At 42.0% G+C, this 16,625-nt stretch overlaps 1 protein-coding gene across 1 annotated transcript in view; it reads right to left on the bottom strand.

Annotated features, from left to right (window-relative positions):
* MAPK11 (mitogen-activated protein kinase 11) overlaps positions 1-12,109 on the bottom strand; it is a 31,505-nt gene extending 19,396 nt beyond the window's left edge. The window contains exon 1 of the mRNA XM_026053802.1: positions 11,954-12,109. Within this exon, the coding sequence (XP_025909587.1) occupies positions 11,954-12,066 (113 nt within the window). The 5' untranslated portion in view covers positions 12,067-12,109. The remainder of the gene's footprint in view (positions 1-11,953) is intronic.
* Between the last annotated feature and the right edge of the window lie 4,516 nt (positions 12,110-16,625).

Here is a 16,625-nt window from a genome sequence, read left to right as displayed (position 1 = left end):
CTACAGCTCCCTTGTTTTTCATCTAGCAAATTTCTAATGCTTATAATAATGTTCAGGAATCCCCCAGGCAATCCTTCCCCATCTGGCAGGGAAATTAACCCAAGAATTAGCTTCATTAATGCACATGTATCCTCCCTCTCCAAATCAAGATGCTTTGGGAATACTAAGATTCAACTTCTGGGTCGTGGTGAACAAACTGGAGCCTTCATAATTGGAATAATGCTGCCGTTCTGTCTAGCAATATTAATTATGTCTCATGAACGTTTGCTTGCTCTAGGACAATGCCACAAGTCTGGTATCACATTTGAATCTTGACACAGCCAGGGGCATGCACATTTCCTCAGGAAATAGCAGTAATAAGTGAAGAACGGGTAGATGTCATGAACTTCAGCCCACAGATCTTGCAGATACCCAGCATGTGGACATTAAGTACGGATATGACCCCCTGCACAAAAAGGGAGATCCTTTTTCTGAACATTGGAACAACATGGCAAGTGTAACAAGCCAGAAGTAAATACCTATACAGAGTGCAGGAATAAAAATGACACCTCTGTATTTCACTTTATGGCATTACAAAGTACATTTATAAAAACACTCAGTCAACTACCTTGTCTCATTAGGAAAACTATTTCTTTAAATGGTTGCTGTTACCTGTTCCATCAAAATGCAGTTCAATTAAAATATTTGTAAAATGATCTGTTTAAAGTGTGGATAACGCAATATGCAATTGCTAATAACAGCAACAGCAAACAGAGATGAACAGTCATACATTTATCTGGCAGAAACCTTTTGTGGAGCTACAAAACACTGAAAATTATATAACGTAAAAAACTGCAAGTAGTGAAAGTTGACATGACAATGGTTGACAGTAAATAATTTTATTAACTGCTTATTATTAGTGTTTTAAACACTCCAGAAAACTGTGGTAAGAGACACCTGCCAGAAATAAAAAGCATCTTGCCAGGAGTGGCTCCAAAACTAACACACTGACCCTATAATAAGCTTCACATTGGCGGCTCCTGCGCACACTAAAGTCAGGGAGACACAAGTCAAGAGCAGAGAAGAGCATCTGTAGACAGAAGATGAAGAATCATTTTTAATGAGAAGCAACAAATGGGTAGTAAGAATGGAATGACATCTAAAAGAGGATCAGGACCCAGGTGTACTAGAATTCACTGAACCTGAGAAGGCCAATGCAGCAATGCTTTATTAGATAAAACCAGAGTAAGAGGAAATATATTTAATCACCAAGTTTCTTGCAGGCACCATGGAAGGAATGAGTCACTCATGAGATAAATGAAAAAGATAAGCAGATTACTTAGCTAGTTTCTTTGCAAGCATCACAGGAGCGGATCTACAGGGAAGTGTGAAACATGTAGAGGGTGGTGGCTTGCAGAGCACCTCAGGAAAGGCATTCCCTGAGAAGAAAGGAAGCATGGGAAGCAGCAGAAGACAACTGGCAGCACTCAGGAATGGATGGAAGGGATATGATAAAGAAACTTGTTTTGATAGTGGGCTTGGGACACACGACGGGAGGATGTTGTTGTTACTCAAGCTTCTGTTCAAGGAATGAATGGCGTAAGAGGAATTGACATGAGAGGTATCTTCAGTTTCACAAGACTGGCCACAGAGACAACACAAACATTGCACAAGTCTGAGGGAATAAGAAAGAAGCCAGTGTCTCGCTCTGAATGTGACAAAGATTGGATATACCTGCATTTGTGCAACCCTGGGCAGCAAAGCCAATGGAGAGCACCCCAAGTATCTGAAATACCTACTCTCCACATACATCCTAAGTTGCAGCTTTTGTTTCCAGTGAAAATGGATTTATTTACACAGGCAAAAAACTAACCTTACCCAACACAGCTGCTTGTGCTTAACAGCTCATCTCTGCTGGTAATTCACTGTCTTTCTCACTCACGCTTGCACTTGTTTATGAAAGACTGTGTACATACAACACTAGAAGGAATTAGGTTTTAAGTCCCATTATCATGATAAACATCATCCTCCTCCTCCCCCTTTTAAGGTCAAATGTAGATTTTAGTAGTTTAAAAACTGGTATCTTTCAGAGGGATCACTTTTTATCCTCCATATGACTCAGGGCTGCAAAGCTTTTACAAGGTATAAAACACTGTTTTTTAGCTTCAGTAATTCTTATGACAGCAGCTCTTTAGACAGATGTAGGATGGAAGCAAATCAGGAGAGAGGAAAGGGGAAAAAAAAAAAAAAACAGTGACTCAATTTCTGGGAACTCTAATGAGAAATCTTGAATCTAAGATGAAGAGGCCAGGAATAGACTTTAAATGAGTTCCTTCCCAGTCAAGAAACTTCATCAAATACCAATCAGAGTCAACGCCTCCGAGTTTTTCCCTTGTCTGGGTTCCCGTCATGACAATCTAAATCATTAATACTGAGACATTCAGAAATACAGCTTTCGTTAATCTCTTTTGTTGTCCCATTCAAGAATGGGATGCATCTGTGGCATCTCTGCTGTGGCCACTTTTCACGAGCAGCAGGACACCACAGACATTCCTCCCTGTGCAGAATTACATGTTTGCTCTCATTTCACACTGAGTCTCTCCCTTTTCCTATTATATCATTATAGCTGCAATCTGAGTCGTCTCCTGAATCCTTCATGCTCACCAGAGTAAATTGTTAGGTTGTGAGGTGGCAGGAGTCACTCAAGAGATAAATTAAATAGATAAACAGATTACTTAGCTAGTTTCCCCTTTCTGTGTGATCTCCCTGGCAGTATTTAGCTTTCAGATAGGATCCCTGGATAGCACAGCTCTGGCTCCAGTTATGGTAATTTTATGGGCCCACCTGTGTTTAGCATCTCCACAAGCTCTCTGGAAAACAGCCACGAGTAAAACAATTCCAAGCAGCATGTTCCAAGCATGCTGTTTTACCAGGCAAAGGCACATGGCTACCAAAACAAGGAGTGAGAGGCCCTTGCCTTCCCTCACCCTACCTAGGGAGCTCTCGCGCTCCCTACCTCTGAACTAAAATGGGAGGGGGTTTGTGCTGGTCTCCTGGCATCTGTGCTGTCTCACAAACAACTTCTGACAACTTGCAACTCCTTCCTCTTTTGCAAGGCACTTTCCTATTGCTGCGGGTCCTTGGAGCGTAGGCTTCAGCTTTGACAAGCCAGTTGTGTCAACTGACTTATACCTGGAAACAAAATCATCTTTTCAGTGATTCAGCTATTGCTTTCTAAGTTCATCTGAAATCCCTTTTTCCGCAGTGTCCTTAATATTACTTTACCTCATGTAGCTGGACAGAATATACAACAGAGATAAACTTTAATGCTTGTCAACTCCTATCTCTAAGACATTATTTACTATTAGCATTTCATTTCTTGTAGGCACTGGCAATAACTGACTTCTAAATTGCCTATTATCATTTAGCATTTCAGACTTACTATTGAGGAGTATTCTCTAATGACTCAATAGTAAATGCGGACTGCACATTAGACAGAAATTCTACCATGACTTAAAAAAGAAACACATTTCTTACTGCTTTCTTCCTTCACAGACTTTGCAATAATCTTAGCATCAGATTGTTCAAATATGATCATTCTTGACCCAGAACTCTAGGCACTTATGACAGACTTTTTTGTATCCAAGTAAGATCAAGGATGAAACAGCCATTACGCTGCCCACAGTGATTTTTGACACAGATTAGAGGATTTTGCTTAGTGTAATTTTCAGTCATTACTTAAATTAGACAGATTTTCTAATTGCCAACTTCTGCATTTAGTATTTCTATTATTGTTCCTCTAGATAAAGTAAGAATCTCTACTCACCTACACATAGTCAGAGAAAAGCTTCAGTATGGGAAGCTAATGTAGTCCAAAACTTCCAAGGCAGAGAGCACAGGATTTTAAAAGTCTCATGCCAACTTCATGACTTTGATGGGGCATGGATTTGTATTAGTTGATATTTCTAAATACTGCTGTACATAAAGTCATTTCCGTAATTTCCCCAGAGAGTTTATCTGTTGTGGTTACAGACCAGTAAACTGGACAGACCAATCATTCCTATGCACAACCACCTCTCAGATCCAAGTTCATTCTGGATGTTATCACCCCTGCAGTCTGCAGTAAACTGCTGTTTTTCACTACATACCTGTATCAGTCAGTATTCCAGACCACACCACCCCTACAAGGTGTCAGCTACCTGCAACATGTGACTTTATGCTTATGGAAGTGTTGTACCTGTCCAAGTAATGAGATAGGCTTATTCTAAATGACAGCTCCAGTTGAGTAACTGTAAACATACAAAGAAGAGCCAACATCTCCAGTTTTGTACATACTGTCCCAGCCTGGAACACTGCCAGTTTGGTGACTGTATGGACACACGACACCAAGCTTGAGAAACAGTTGTGCACGAGCAGATGCTGAAATCTGCTCCTTGTGGCAATGATACTGCATCTGAAGGTTACCTGTATTGTTCTAGGCTACTGTTCTTACTCCTCCTGCTACAGCACAAAGACAAGATCTCTCTACTTCCCTGATTAATCCAAGGGCCGTATTCCCATAGAATGTGCCCAGTTTACTCGTTGCATAGAAATTCAAGGAATAGAAAAATCTCATTTCATCATAGGAGATATTCACCTACCTCCATGTGAGCCTATTTCCCGTGGGTTTTACCATCCCAGCTTCCTGAGGAAAACAAGTAACAGCAGCAGAAAGCTGCAGGGCAGCAGGTGCGGGGGAAAGGAGGGGAGCGAGGCCAGCACACGGGGATCCCGACCATGGAGGCAGGCGGCCGCAGCCCCTGCGTGGGCAGGGAAAGCATGAGACACAAGAATCCTGGCAAGGGGCATCTTCTGGTGCCCACTCACACCACCCAGCTCCTCACAACTGCAATGAAAATCTTTTCTACATCTCATACAGATGTTGCAGGAGTCAACAAAAGGCATCACACGGATAACATGAGTTTTCAGGTTTGTTTGCAACGTTTTGTTATAAATAAATAAAAAGCACACACAACATCTGTCCAGTACCAGCAAATGGACCATAAGAGCTACCAGCAGCAAGAGCCCAACATAACGTGCCTCAATCCCCATGTCAGCTGTATGAAGCTTAAACTAAGCAGCAAGGTAAACCCAGGAACTGTTGCATTTATTTCTTCTTTATAAAAACACCTTGTTACTCTTGGCAAGTTCAGGCTGGTGACTTCCTCCCTTTGGGGTAGAATTAAGGAACAGGCAGCAGACTGCTCTGCACAGAAGACCTCCCAAACGGTGACCTGCATACTCTTCAGAAGGGTCCACAAAGAAAACTGAGCCAGTGATACAGCAAAGGGTGGCAGGATGAGTAATGGGCACCTCTGAAACCGCATGCTCATCTCACTAGAGGAAAAAAAACCCTTTCTTGATGATGACAAGTTATTGCATTGTAATATCATACCTTATCTCTTGGATGTTATCCCAAACACTATGCTGAGCACTAGCATCACTTGCTTTGGCTTTACTACAATCACTGGTAATTATCTCAGATGAATTCACCGCTAGATCTGAATACTGAAGTACAAAGTAACTATTACATATGCCACATAATTGTGGCATACCTAACACAAAAACAGGTACATATTTTTAAGCAGACATTAAGAAAATACTATGAAATAATTACCCATATGTTTATATAAATATACTACCAATCTTCTTTTAATATAACAATATGATAATAATAGTAATAATGCCATATTTGCCTCTGAGCCTACCAGCAATTTTTGTGTCTGTCTCTTAAGTATCCACAGTTATTCCATCACACAAATAACTTTACAGAGGACTAATCATGCTTCTGTGCGGTAGGTTATTAATATTATAGTTTAAATCAGTGAAATTGCTACATTTAGAATTACTCTTGCTGAGAAAAGCATACAGAAGGTCGCAGTCATAACCTTCTGTTAGTTTTCTCAGGGCATGTAACCAACTCATGGATACTAAAATAATACGTATTTTAGACAGCTTATAAGGCCCATGGCAATATTGAAACAAGAAAAGCCTTCATCTACCACAAAGCCAGTAAATTGCTTATGAAAAATCTGCTCTATTCAGCATTTCACTAAAAAAGACTGACAGGTTGTTATAAACTGTGAGCTTAGGAGCCAGAGCTACAAATGCTAGTGCTCAATTTGGATATAAGGTTTAACATGAAAAATGTTAGAGCCTTCAAATACATGCATAAACCTAAAGTAAGTGAGATTATACCCGTCTATTATCCTTCTTTCTCCTATTCCTCCTTCATTCCCCCTTGACATTTCCTTTTTTTTTTCTCTCTACAATGGCCAAAATATCAAATGATAGCACCTTTGCTTACAGGTCACAGGAGGGTTTTGAAACTCTCCCCCTTCACAGACTGTATGCACAGAATTAAGAGATTGGCTTTGGATCCCAACCAGCTACAAGGACCTGAAATTGCAAATAGCTCCTTGATGCAGCCAATCCTTAGGACGCTATGGTGTCAGGAATAGGGATTTGTGAATTCCAAGCAGCTGCTGGTGTGATGAGGAGGCTGGCAGGAAACGAGGAGCTGCCGCTGCTCCGTTGTGGGCCAGGCAGCTGCAGAGCACAACACATAACAAGGCAGGAAGGATGGAGGAGACGCTGCAGAGGAGTTTTCCTTAGCTAATGTATTCCTACATTGAAACACAAGACCATAATTCTGTCATTTTTGCTGCATTTCTGCCACAGCGGGTTCCTTCCTCAAGCCTTTTTTTATCTCTTGCTCCCATTTCTTTCTCTAAAAAGATCTCATTATTTCCTCCTGAGAAAAGCAGCAGAGCACAGAGCCCCTACGTGTTTTAAACTTTGCCTTCTACAGCTTCTTCCCTCACCGCCCTCACACGCATAGACATTGCTGGCTCAGGGGCAGCATCCCACACACCAGCCTCTTGTCATGTCTCTGCTGGTCCATCTCATCCTTCTCCACAGCCACTTCCTCCCAGCTTTTGTCTTCTCCAATAAAATAATTCTTACTTTCATTTTAAATATGGACCTTGACTTCACCAATTACCATTTCCCTTCCAAAGCCAGTGACTAGGTTGTTTCAACAACTGGGAAAGATGCAAAATGAAACTGGACAAAAGGAATTCCAAGCAAACCAACCCCCTTCCAAAGGCTCCAAAAAACACCCTCCCTCCCTGCACTCTAGGGATTTTTCCCTGGCCAAAGCTCTTCCATTTTCTCCCTTCTTTCATCCAATTTCGACACATTCTCGAATTCTTGCCGTCCCTGCAAACCCCATTGCAACTACATCACCATTGCTACTTCATCGCGTTTCTCTAAGAGTCTTCCTCATTCTGCATTGTTGCTATATCCATGTTCATCTGCTCATTCTTGTGATGCTGCTGTAAAGATCCTTCTCCTGACCTGTAACTTGACCATGTGAGCCCTTTTACCCACTGCAACTCCCTAGAGCAAGCTCACTTTCAAGGTCGTGCTTGCTAGGATGATTATTAAACTTACACATTCTTGCAAGGTGTCCTGCCTCTGGGCAGACTTGAACAGCTTCATGAAGAGATGATATTCCAAGCTTGCATTGAGTTTGCAAAGTGTTTGTAGCTCAAAGGGTCTCCGTGCAAAACAACCAAAATCTTCAAGAATTTACTTCTAGAAGATGCATATCAAAAAAACAGGCAACTTTAATAGATCTTTGACAGCAGCTAAGTGTTAACATTGCTCGATGCTATGTTTCCAATCATGTATCACTGTAACTATATTTAGGACAGAGTTTAGCCTCTGTATTTTCATCGACATTACTAACTAAAATCCTAGATCTGGAATTTTTCTCTTTTTCCATCAAAGACAATTTATATGAGTTTTTTAAAAACTTCCACATCCTGTTGATTTGCCTTAGCACTTGTTTGGAGGTTCTTAACTGGAAAGGGACACTATCAGTAGTCTTGCTTTGTCTGAAAAAGCGAGTTAAAATCCCACCAGAAATCCAAAGATTGGATGTGGTGGGGAAATGAATGGTTTAAACTGAATCCTAACATTTTCCACTTCTACTTTTCCACTTGTACTTCCTTAAAGTAAAACAATAGCCTGAAAAAAACAAGATTTATTGTTTTTTTCACATAGGATAAGCCAGGAAAACAAAAGTAATGGATCTTAAGTATGCACTTAAAGATGGTGGGATGTAGGGACCTGTTTAAGTGCTGCATTGAGTGACTAATTTAAGACAGACTATGATTACCTGCTTTCCTGAATTAAGGCTTGTATAATTACAGTTTAAGTTAGCAGGATACCTTTCTTTAACATGCACTTCTTTATACATTTATTACCTGAGGTCTGTGTTAGGCACCACATGAACACACAGTTGGAAATTAAAGGAGATTGCAGGACAGAAACCAAAAAGTAAGGGAAAAATAGCACAGAGAAAGCACTATTGATGCCAAAGGCTTCTGAGGAGGTTTCTGTTCATTAAAAAAAAAAAAAAAAGAAAAGAAAGAAGCTCTTGCCTCAGTTCTGTTAATCTTGCAATCTGGTTTTTCTCTGCAAAGAAAGCACTTTTGCTGTCCTAATGAGAAACAACCTGTTGGGAGAGCTCACAGAGGGCAGGCTGCAGAAAGTTCTCCGGACCTTCCAAGTAGGATGGAAGACAATTCAAAAAAGTTGAAAGAGAGAGATATACAGGCTTTAAAAAGAAAATTAAAACAAAATAAACCCCTTTTGCTATGTGCGTTGCACAATTTGGGGTAAATAATGGCTTAAAAATAAAAGCAGCTGCTCTTTCTGCATCACTTCAGTCAGGTGCTAACACCAGCTCCCAAAGGAGGAGTCTTAGGGATACAAAACTCTATTGGATCTGTCAGGGTAATATGGATGTGAGGCAGAGATGCATCAGCCACAGATCCAGTTTACAAGCAGCATGACCAGAGTAGTTCAAAGACTCAAACACAGCCAGAATTATCATTTAAGAGGTACAGTCAAGGGGGACAAGCGTTTAAAAGGCAATTTGACCTGAGAACAATTCAATTTTTTTTCTCTCTCCTAGGCTTGAAAAGAGATAAAGGCAGATGAAAGTTATTTTGAGAAAGTCAGCTTGCTTGCTTCACATCTAAGGGGCAACCAACTTAAATATCACCCTTAAAAACAAAAATATTCTCAAAACTCACCATTATCAGGGACAACATCTGCTCTACAGAAGCCAACCAGCCTGTTCACTTCAACGAAAGATAAATTCTGCTTCAGGGTTGAAAGCTGTGCAAGTGCACTTATCAAAAAAGACAATTAGATTAAACTATTTAATTGAGTTTTGGTTCAGGTTAAGAAAATTTTCTATTATAAAGAAAAAAGAGTGGGGGAATCAATAGTGAAGTTGAAGAATGAATCAAAAGTCACAAAATGAGATTAAGCAGCAGCAAATTACAGAATAACTCCCAACCTGAGTGGCTATAGGAGAGAAATGGGGATAAGGAGACCTCTACAAAAGACCCATGAGGCAAAATGCACCACGAATACTGGGAGGGATGACTTGGCACTTCTTCGTGCGGTTCACATGGACACTAACGTGCAATGCCACTTGACGGCGTGGCCACGTCCTTCCAAGGATTTTCAAGAAGGATTTTTTTTTTTTAATGATGTGTCATAAAAAAGGATCTGAAAAGGAGAGTCTTTGTACCAGGGAGGCTCTGTATTCTATACATACACCTTATTTAAATTTAAAAAGAAAAAGAAGAAAGTCTACTGGGAACCAGTGTCTTTGATATCTGTATTATTATATTGACTTTGAAGTAAGTGCAGAGAAAGGGCAAGCAGGAGATTGCTTAAATGCAAATATTTACATAATGTTTCTTTATAACGTATACCACTTTAGTTGCACAAGTCTATGGATATGACTGAATTTACAGTCACAAATGAAAGGGAGAGACTATAAAAGATTGACACTGTGGTAGAAAAAAAATTATTACAGAAACTTTGTTCTTGTTTCAAAACCAGTATCAGGACTTTGGGACTATGGCTTCTGCTATGCAAAGCATTTAAAAATACTTAGAAAACATAATAATAATAATAATAATAACAACAACAATAATAAAGATTTCACTGGTTTCCATAAGACTTAAGTAAGTTTTTAAGTATATTACCGAACAGGAGCACAATTATTCACCAAAACTATACAGCACATTACTCAAGGGAATGGCTGTGTCTCCTGGGAGAAGCATGTGCATATATAAAGAAATCAATTTCCATAGGCACTAAAGATAGAGAGCTTTTCTGAGACATATGTAAACCTTTTCCTCACATTCAGGCTTTTGCTTGAGTTTGTAGTTCATCGATGTTAACAGGACTATTAATGTAGAGCAATACTTTATTACTATAAGCTGTTCTTAAATGTATATTTTAAAGTCAACCTTTCCCATGGCTTCTTCCCTGTATTTTGTATCCCAGCTCCTGTGTTTCCTCACTAATAACATATGAGTTTTTCCTTGGCTTCTCAGGCACAAAGTAAGCACAATGAGCAACACTACCAGAGTAAATTATTTAAAAAAAAAAAATAAAAAAAAAAAGAGAAATCACCAGCTGGACTTCAAGTGACCCACCACATGTTTTCATTTCCTTCACAAGTTCTCAAAAGTCTTGCTATCTCATTACAAAATTCAGCAGAGTTCGTTTTCACCTTGAAACTATTTAAGCATAAACACAAAAAACAATCAGAAATGCAGGCTTAGTTAGGAAATTCCTATGCTTGTCATGCTGTATATTCAGCTCTGAATTCCCAAAACAATAGACGAGAAAGAAAAGTAGAAGTTTACAGCCTAAACAAACTAGGTCTCTGCAAAGCTATTCACACCAACTGCATAAACCCGGTCTGTGCCCCTGAATTACAATGCCAATCTCACACAGCACTTCCCTAGAGCTCTCCAGGGAAAGCAGAAACCTGAAATAATTAAAAAAAAAAAAAAAAAAAGAGAAAAATTCCCAGGTGATAGCCCCGAGTGTTATGCCGATTGTTGGAGGTTTATATATATATATGTAGTAATAAGAACACATACATACATATATATAAATATACACATAGGTGTACATAGATATATATATATTTTTTCTCCCTTTTCTTACATATAGTTGAGGCATTTCTCACCAGGGAAGGCAAGTAAACAATAAGAAACTTCACTCTCCAGCATCTGCCCATGAAGAGAAAAAAGTGCAAACAACTATTCACAAGTTTAGTCAACGGTAAAAAGTTGGGAAATTCTGAAGAAATATTTTTTCTTTAGTAGCACACCTCATTAAAAGCCCATATAGATTTTTTCCCACATTATTCCACTCCGCTAGCTTATAAAAGAATCATGATTCCTTGTCAGAACCCCCTTAAACATTACTATTATTTCCAGAAATTGATTCAGGGCTTTTACAAACACAGCGAAGCGTGCGCCAAATGCGAAGACAACAGCTTGAGCTTAGCGTGCCAGGGGCTCTCACAGTAGATAAGCTAATTATTAAAAAAAAAAGAAAAAAAAAAAAAAAAGGAAGAAAAAGGGAAGTATTTTACAACGAGAAGCCGTGGCAAATCCTCACGCAGGGCTGAGGCTCCCAAGCCCTCGGGCCTAATTTACGGTGCAACCTGTGCCCTGACTGACGGTGCCACCCCCCGCGCCAACGCGTCGCTCGCTCGCGGCCCCGGGACGCGGGGGACACGCGGGGGACACGCGCGGCCGCGGCCGGTGCCGGTTCGCCCGGTGCCGGTTCCGCGCTCAGGGAGCGGGCTGAGGCGCCAGGACCAGGCGCGCTCGCCCCTTTCCCCCTCCCCGGCACACGCCATGACTGCGCAGCATTCCCGGCGCGGGGGCAACGGGCGCGCACGCGGGGCGGGAGCCGTTAAACGGCCGCAACGGCCGCGCGGGGCCGGTTGCCCGGGTTACGGCGCGGCCCGCGGGCAGCGGCGCCGCCCGCCCGCATTGTCCGCAGCGCTGCCACCTGCCGCCGCCCGGCCCGCACCTACCACACGGAGCCGTAGGCGCCGGAGCCCACGGGCGTGAGGTTCTGGTAGCGCTGCGGCACCTCCCACACCGTCTTGTTGAGCTCCTGCCGGTAGAAGCCGCCGCGCTCGGACATGTTGGCGGAGCCGCCGGCTGGCGGCAGCGGCAGCCGCCCCTGAGCCGGGGCGGGGAGCGAGGCGGGCACGGCCGGCGGCGCCGGGGAGGAGGGACCGGCAGGGGAAGGGGAGGGGAAGGCGAGGGGGTGGGCGCAGCGGCGGGGCCGCGGGAGCCGGCGCGGGGCTCGCGCGGAACGTGCCAGAAGGCGGCGGGCGCCGCGCCCGGCCGGGCCGCCCCGGGAGCCGCCGAGCGGGCTCCGCTGTCCCTTGGGCAGCGCGGCCGGGGGGCTCGTGGCGGGACCCCACGGGCTCCGTGTTAGCGCGTGGGCCGGGTGGCGGGGGGGCAGCGCGGGGGTTCGCGCTCAGCGTTCCCGCGGGGCCCCCGGCACCCAGAGCTCCCCCAAAGCCGTAGCTCCCACCGGCGTGCAGCATCCGAAAGGCTTTCCCGACAGGGAGGCTCTCGCCCTCGGGATAACAGAGGGAAAACATCGAAAGTTTGAGCTTTACATCCTCAGAGGATGTGCATCAGCTGAAGCAAAAAGAACTCCAACTTTTTATCGCTTTATTTTTTTTTTTAAAACGTGCTTAATACAGTATTTCAGTGACTTGCACAGTCAGCACTGCAGCAATGTTACCACAGTATTTTCCTCTATGATTTCCTTCCTTAAAGTTCTTGCGCTTCTCTGAGCACCTCTAAATAATTTGCAGCCTGCTCCAGTAGCTTCATTGTACAAGGACAGCTCTGCACCTGCGTTTCAATCGGTGCGAAATATTGTTCCTCTCTTTTCAGAACCATCCTATACGTCTATTGTGTTCCTGCTCAGTGAACTCCAAGTCATTTTGGTAAGTGGCTGCTCAGCCTCTGGTCAGGACGTCGCTGTGAGTGTGCAGAACACGTGTGCCTCTGGAGTTGCTAACATGAGGAGCCAGGAGACAGATTTAATGGATGCTCTAAGTGCTGGATGGTTCAAGTTCTGGCTCTGAAACCCATGTTCTTCTTGCAAACCAGGACTTCTGTGCCATGGCTGCTGGAGTGAACGGAGCAAACACCTTTGGCATTTGCTCATTGCATTTCAGATAAAAATATTTGAATAGTATTAGTCCAACTTTTTGGAACCATCCACTCTAAGGTTGTAAAAGTATCCCTAAAGACACAGCCCGGTTCCTGGTCTCACCTTAGTCTACAGCAACATCTCCAGTGCCCTCCAAAACCTGCTCCTTGATCCCCGGGAATTTCTGTGCTGAGGGATAATGGAGCCCTCTACTGGTGTAGCATTTGAAGGAAGTGCAAATGCAAATAAGGTATTAATGAATCTTATTTTTCTTAGGAGCACTGACTTGTGCTTTTGAGTCAAAATAACAATGCAGTCACTTTATACTAAACCATCAAGAACTATTTTCTTCCCACCCCTTACAGCAGACAGGCTGAATTGTTTCACAGTGCCAAAACGAAGCACATACCTTATTTAACTTTTATTCCACTTAGTTCTCTGGCAGCATTTTGGCCTTGAGCTTCACCCACTCACTAAACATTAAATTGCTTCTCAGTAGCTGGTAGCTATGGTTTTGGGGAGTTGAATCTGCCCTGGCTCCTAATCATGCAATTTCCACAGGAGGTAATTTCCAGTCTTGCTAATATTTACAATCTCTCTCAATTTCCTGTCTTCTGTGGATGAGCCTATGCCAGATATTTGTCTTGCAGTCATTAGTGCAAGATTGTGTTTGACTACCTTGTTTTACAGAATACTACATACATGAGGTTCCACGTAATGAGGGGGATATTACAAACTGTGTTCACTAAATGAATACCTAAATGAATAACAACCAGCTAGGTACCTTATTTTGTTAATTACACTAACAAGCATTTAGTAGGATTAATCTATTCCCTTGTTAAATATCCTAAGCTAAAATCCAGATATCTTAAATCTCGAGGGAAGACACAGGTCAATAAAAATAACCCAGAGGAGTCCAGAGAGCTTGAGAACTGCAAATTTGAGTTGTTTCAAGCATGGTGGGTTGCAAGTCTCCAAAAGGCTCCACTGAGGCAATCCCATCAGTTGCTCCTCCTTTCACAGCGAAGGAGGAGAAGGTCATAAGTCTTTCCCAAGTGAGCTGGGGCAGTTAGGATGAGGAGGAAGAGGCAGCTTCCCTAGGGAGCAGAGCACTTGTCCTTTCCTTCCTGTTTTCCATGTTGGCCGGTTCTGTGGGTGCAACAGAGACCAAGTGTGAGCAGCTGCGCTCTGAAAGGCAAGTGCAGGAATGAGGGAACTCCAAGGCTTCCTCTCCACTTACGTCGCCTTCTTGAGCTTATTTCTTTTCCTGGTCATGAACCATAACTATGTCTGAAGCCATGCACTCCTTTTGCCCAAGCTGCCTTTTATCACTACCTTTTCCACCAGCTTCCATCCGTTACAGAGAGTAGCTGCACTTGGCGTGGGATGATGCTGTGAGGATACAGGCTGAGCTGGGAGGCTGCGTGAGGCAGGATCTGCAGCCTGAACCCTCTGCGCAATGACCAGGACTCACGAGCTCAGGCTGAGGACCTGTAGCCCTCAGGAAGGAGCAGATGTGCAGCCAGATGTGCAGCTCTCCCCTGCACAGAACCTTCAGCAACTGCCCGAAGGTGAAATACTTGCTTGTTGTAGCTGAACTTTCCATAATCTGCCTGCTCTTGCACTGAATATTCAAATTCTTCATTATTCACACTAGCACAAATCCCACTTAAGACAAAGGAGTGTATTATTTTAACCAGCTGTGAGTTTTCCAGTTCCATCTCATTCATACTTCCTTTTTTTTTTAACTTCTCTAAAAGCTCACATGTCTTTGCTAACCTCCCTCCTGCTCCTTTCAATTCTCCTTTATTCTCTGTTTAGCTCTGTCTTGATTTAGAATTTAGGAATCAGTAATTTAATATGTAATACAGTTAAAAATTGCAATGTTGATACTAAAAATAAACATGGAAACTCAAATGCCATCTAATTATTGAAAAGATATCATTTCCTGTTTGTAACTGGCGTTGTATTACTCTAAGCACAGCACTGATTTAAAGTATAGGCTTTGAAAAACAGCAGACCCACTATCCACAGATCAGAGCTCTGACTCTTCTCAGGAAATTGCTGTAAATTTAGGGTGGCTCTAACCAAGGATTTCACCTGTATATCAGCAGAGTTTGAGAATGAGCCACTGTTGTTCTGTTATTAGCTAATTGCCAGTTTGGTTACTAGCTAGTTACTAGCTAGATGCCAATTAATAGATTTTACCATCTACGTTTGAAATGAAAAACAGTAAGGTAAAACAGTGCCGTGAGGGTGCTCTCTGTGCTGTTTCCTTTTTAAAATGTTGTAAAAATGAGTTCATTAACATGTTTATACATTAAAAAAATGATCAGAGTGGTATATTAATTGCTATTAATAATACAAGATTGTGCTAATAAGCTAGAGTCCTGTTTTTTTTTAGTCCTGTGAATTTCTGAAACCGTGTCCTCAAATATCTAATTATAAAGCAGGAAAGTTGTTGCTGTAACAGAAATGGCTAAGTATGGGCAACAGAAAAGGCTTATTGGAGCCTTCTGTAAATAGCAACTCAGTCATTAACTGCTCTTAATACCTCCGTTTGCATGAGACTTTGCAAGAGACTCTGTATCTTTGTCAGTGAGTTAAAAGACAGTCATTCCAATGCCTCCAAGGTGCTATCACTGTTATTTCTGCTGTTAATAAGGCCATTTTGACTTGACCTTTGTTGCCAAATATCCTTTTACTTTATCTTATATTTATTTATTTTACCTTATATTTTATTCAAAGTCCATTCAGATGTATTGCTGCACTCTGGAAACTATTCTGTCATGTTGCATGTTAGATATTTAATCTGGGGAAACATTCTCAATGTTGGTCTTACTTCGAAGAAAATATAGCTGCACATTTTGAGCCTAAAGTCTGAGAATGAAAAATCCACAGATCTCCTATGTGAAATCCACACAGGAAATCCACTGAGAAATCCTACTATTAACTAAGAATTTAAAAAATCTGGATTGTGTAAAAATAATTAGAATAGAATCTTTATTCTTCCTTAGAGGAAGAGATTCTAAGGTGGTTTGAGTCCAGAGTTGGGACATTGCTCTCTTCTCTCCTTTATTGTTTTGTGTCAAATTGGAAAGGTCACTTTATATTTCTGTGCCAGCTTTCTGTATATATATAAACAAAGACTAGGATTGTTCCCCCACATTAAAGATAAATATATATAAGATTGATATTTTCTCAGATAGCAGTAGCACACATGATGCTATCTAGGAGTCTTGTTTGCAGGCATAGATAACAATATTTTTCAATTATTCCTTTCATTCAAACATCCTTTCATGGATGTGGAGTAGGAAATTTTTCATATCCTGTTACATGAAGGTACTTCTGAAAAAAATGTAACAGCCTCTTTTATCTGAAGTTGTGGGAGGAATCATAGCTCAGCCTCTTGTCATCTACCAGGGCAGGGTGGCAGTGTTTTCTTGTTTAGGGAAAAACACAGGGATATTTTTCTAAGTTCATGTTGATATTAGATTTTCAGCCCTGTTGGGACTTCAAGCATGTTA

The sequence above is a fragment of the Nothoprocta perdicaria genome, unplaced genomic scaffold (assembly GCF_003342845.1).
Source record: "Nothoprocta perdicaria isolate Ctin4 unplaced genomic scaffold, notPer1 scaffold_119, whole genome shotgun sequence".
Taxonomy (NCBI): Eukaryota; Metazoa; Chordata; class Aves; order Tinamiformes; family Tinamidae; genus Nothoprocta; species Nothoprocta perdicaria.
This window is presented reverse-complemented; position numbering and strand designations above follow the sequence as displayed.